This window comes from Suricata suricatta, chromosome 13, assembly GCF_006229205.1.
Source record: "Suricata suricatta isolate VVHF042 chromosome 13, meerkat_22Aug2017_6uvM2_HiC, whole genome shotgun sequence".
Lineage (NCBI taxonomy): Eukaryota > Metazoa > Chordata > Mammalia > Carnivora > Herpestidae > Suricata > Suricata suricatta.
In genome coordinates this window covers 4,679,051-4,682,774 of record NC_043712.1, presented here as the reverse complement: position 1 = coordinate 4,682,774, position 3,724 = coordinate 4,679,051, and the positions used below count along the sequence as shown (strand labels likewise).

Here is a 3,724-nt window from a genome sequence, read left to right as displayed (position 1 = left end):
TGGGAGACCCCCTGCTGTGTCTCAGCCCTGTGGTGTTGCGGGGGCCCGTTTCCTGGCTGGGGGAAAGCAGACCCCCCCCCCCGCCACTCCTCGGGTCACCGCCTCCCTGGTGCGTCTGGATACACGTTCTCGTTTCGTGCGTGTTGCCCTCCTGCTCTGCATCCAGGCTGGAAGAGGTGTGCTGCTCTGGGGACGTTCACGAGGAAATGCTTCCCTCTTCTCCCAGCACTGAGCGGATAGCAGCATTTATCTTGTGTACGCCATGTCCAGACGGGGGGGGGGGGGCAGACACTGGGACCGCCCGAGCACCCCCGCGGATCAGTGCCGGGCCCTGAGCCTGTGGCGTGGGGTATGTCGCTGTGGCGGTGCAGGGGAGAGAGCAGCAGAGCCGCAGGAACGAAGTGTCTGTGAGAGGCCCGCCAGGTCCCCTCTGGTGGACGGAGTGCGAGGGCGCTTGGCAAGACCGGCGCTGGCTGGCGCACCGAGGCGCAGTCCGCTCGTGTCAGTGAGCACGGCCCGCCCGCCGCCGCCGAGAAGTGAGTTGCAGTTTATAGTTGATGCCAAGGTGACTGCTGCTTCTGCTGGAATCGCCTGGCTCTTCATAAGTGACATTTGGTCTTTTTCTTTAAAGGAAAATTTACTTCTTACACTTATTTCTTTTTGAGAGAGGGTGAACGGGGGAAGGGAAGAGAGAGAAGGAGACACAGACTCTGAGGCAGGCTCCAGGCTCTGAGCTAGCGGTCTGCACGGAGCCCGACGCGGGGCTCGAGCCCACAGATCATGGGATCATGACCTGAGCCGGAGTCAGACGCCCAACTGACCGAGCCCCCCAGGCGCCCCGCATTTGCTCTTTTTCAGTTGGGCCAACACTCTCATCGCAGAGTAATTTTTAAAACAAAACACAGTAAGAACTGTGCACCGGTGGAGGGTGATTCCCAGTGGCAGTGCTTTGCCTGCCTTGGTGACTGTATTTAGCGGAAGGCTTTATCTTCATTTCACGTTTATTTTTGAGACTCGGGTTGTATAGCCGTGAAGATTATCACTGGATTGACATTTAAAGAAAACGATTGCAGGCCTCAAACAAATCGGCGCGAATTTTAATATTGGGCAATTCAGTTGCTATTGCTGATCCTCGTCTTTGAGAAGAGGGGAGTTGTAGTAGGGTAATTCTGTCTGGGTCACAGTTAGTTTCCCGGGTGGGAGAGCAGACCCCGAACGGCCGCGCCGTCGGAGCCGCAGCGTGGGGCGGAAGATGCCCGGAGCCTGGTGAGCTCCCGTGCGGGAGCTGACGAACGAGAGAACGGGCCGCGGTGTTTGTGCCTGGAGCCCCGGAGCGGCGCGCCCGCTCTCTCCCATCGCTTTGTGCCGCCTGCTTCTCTGTCACAGTTAAAAAGGTTGAGTTCCGTTGTTCATTTTAATCACGCCATTCCGATGATTCGATTAAAGCCTGTTGTGTTTTCTTTGTTTCTTACGGCTCTCACTAGGAAAACATGGCAAAATTCTTTTGAGTGTTTCAGTGCACCTTCCTCCAGGCCACCGGAAAACGGAGTCATTCGCCTTCTCGTTTTGTTCGGCGTAGGAGATCCGGCGCCTCCATCAGTATGTGAAGTTTGCCGTCCAGGATGTGAACGACGTGCTGGACCTGGAATGGGATCGGCACCTGGAACAAAAGAAAAAACAAAAGTGAGCGAGGCCCCTCATCCGCCGGGGGCGGCAGGAGATGTGCTGTGGGCTTGTATAAAACACGGTGTAGGAGACGGATCCAAGACCCTGCAGGTGTTTATTTTCTGTGACCCGGTCACCGTATTTCTAGAAATTTGTTCCACAGACATGAAAGCAACTTGACCATTGACGTAGAGGAGTTAGTGTTGTTTGAGGGTGAAACTTTGGATGCGACCTAGTATCTAGAAGTTAGAGGAGCGGCCCTGTTAGTCCGGGCACGTTTTCTTCATGCGGAATACGGCGTAGCGTGTTCTCAGAAAATCATTAACTTCGTGTTGTGTGTGACACGAATCATACGAAAGTATGGCACCATGAAAATTGTTGATCTGATCTATAAGACACGGGAAAGGATAGACGACAGTCATGCTGGATGACCTCTGTGGAGAGGTCTCCGCGTAGAAAAACAGGCTAGAAAATCCGTCAACATATTCAGTTACAGCTGCGAATGGGGTTAAGGGAAATTTTTCTTTTTACTTTTCTGTATCTTCCCAATCTTCTTGTTGGGGAGACCTTCCTAATTAGCGTGGGTGACTTAGAACGGAGGAAAGGAGGAAAGGCACGAACCTTGTCCTACCCTCATCTTCTGTGCCCGGATGTCTGGCCGTATGCCACCTGTGTCCCCGAAGGGACAGAAAGCAGTACCTTGTGAGAACAGTGGAATGCCCCCAGGAAAGCCGAGAAACAGATCGGCCCTCAAAAGGGCCTGCGCTTGATTAATGTGATTGGCCCTGTGAGGAAACAAACCGGGAAATGATCCGCTTGCTTGTTTACGAAGCTGTGGGATCACAGAACTTGTAAGTGGGGCGACCTGGGTGTGATGTCAGGGGCAGGGCCTGAACGTGCGTAAGAGTCAGGAAACAGAAGTTAATACATCGCCTCGGACGGTGGAGGAGGGACTGGCACCTGACCCGAGTGCCTCTGTTTGGAGCACAGATCGGGGAAGCAGAGGTGAGCGTTGCTGCTTTGGACGCTGGGCGGGGAGGTGGCGGGCAGGATTCTGTGGCCTGTGGCCTGGAGCACTGGTCCCCTGGGCAGTGGGGCCCCATTCAGGGTTTCACACTCCCTGCCCTGGTTCTGAATTCACGTTCAAGCGCATGGGAGAGAATGTCTTGACCTGACGGCGGAACATTCTGTTCTGCTTGACTGTTGGATTTCTCTGCTGGTTAAGAAGTCGGCTTTTGTAAAAGTGCATCATGGTATCAGAGACGCCAGACTTTCTTCTCCTTTATGACACCCCTATGCACTTTCTCCGTGTGCTGCTTTTTTTTAACTTCCCTTTCCGCAGAGTTTAAGTTCATAAATCTGTATAATTTTTTGGTGCACCTCTCGTTATTAAACCCTTTCAGATATTACCTTGTACCCTACTGAAAAATGCCTTTTTAGAAATGTATGTTGAACTGCCTTTGTCACCAGAAAGAAAGGGATTGTTGTTCCTTTCTTGTTCTAGATCTTTCAGGTGGGTTACCCCTTTGCTGGGACACCGTGTGCTCACCTGTGTTTCTTGACAGCGCTCTGCAGAAATGATGTCCCTGTGGACCTCCAGTGACCCCGGGGCTTTGTTAGTGTAATTCACAGGCAGAAAAATACACAGACCCCGAGTGGATAGCTGAGCGAACACATTCCCCCTGGCCCTCATTTTTGGCTCCGGTTTCCCACCCTTCTGTCCCCCAGAACCTCCGTGAGGCTTTGTGCGATCGTGTGTCCTTTGCTGCAGGCCTGGCCTGCCTGCCCTAAGCTGCTTGCGCTCATTCTGTGTTGTGTTCGTATAGCTTTCGCCCTCTCTCTATGTTCTGGTAACTCCCCGCGGCTGCTTGTGTGCCGGGTGTCCGCACTCGCTTCGCTCACTGTCACAGATGTAGTACTTGGACCATTCACGCTGCGTTCTTTCCTCTCTGCCGTTGACAGGCGCTTGCTGGTGCCAGAGCGAGAGACGCTGTTCAACACCCTGGCCAACAACCGGGAGATCATCAACCAGCAGAGGAAGAGGCTGAACCACCTCGTG

The 3,724-nt window shown here is 53.6% G+C and overlaps 1 protein-coding gene across 1 annotated transcript in view; it reads left to right on the top strand.

The window, feature by feature from the left end:
* The window catches only part of NUP214 (nucleoporin 214), a 91,745-nt gene that overhangs the window by 27,020 nt on the left and 61,001 nt on the right, over window positions 1-3,724 (top strand). The window contains exons 18-19 of the mRNA XM_029921055.1: window positions 1,580-1,683; window positions 3,628-3,721. Of these exons, the coding sequence (XP_029776915.1) occupies window positions 1,580-1,683; window positions 3,628-3,721 (198 nt within the window). The remainder of the gene's footprint in view (window positions 1-1,579; window positions 1,684-3,627; window positions 3,722-3,724) is intronic.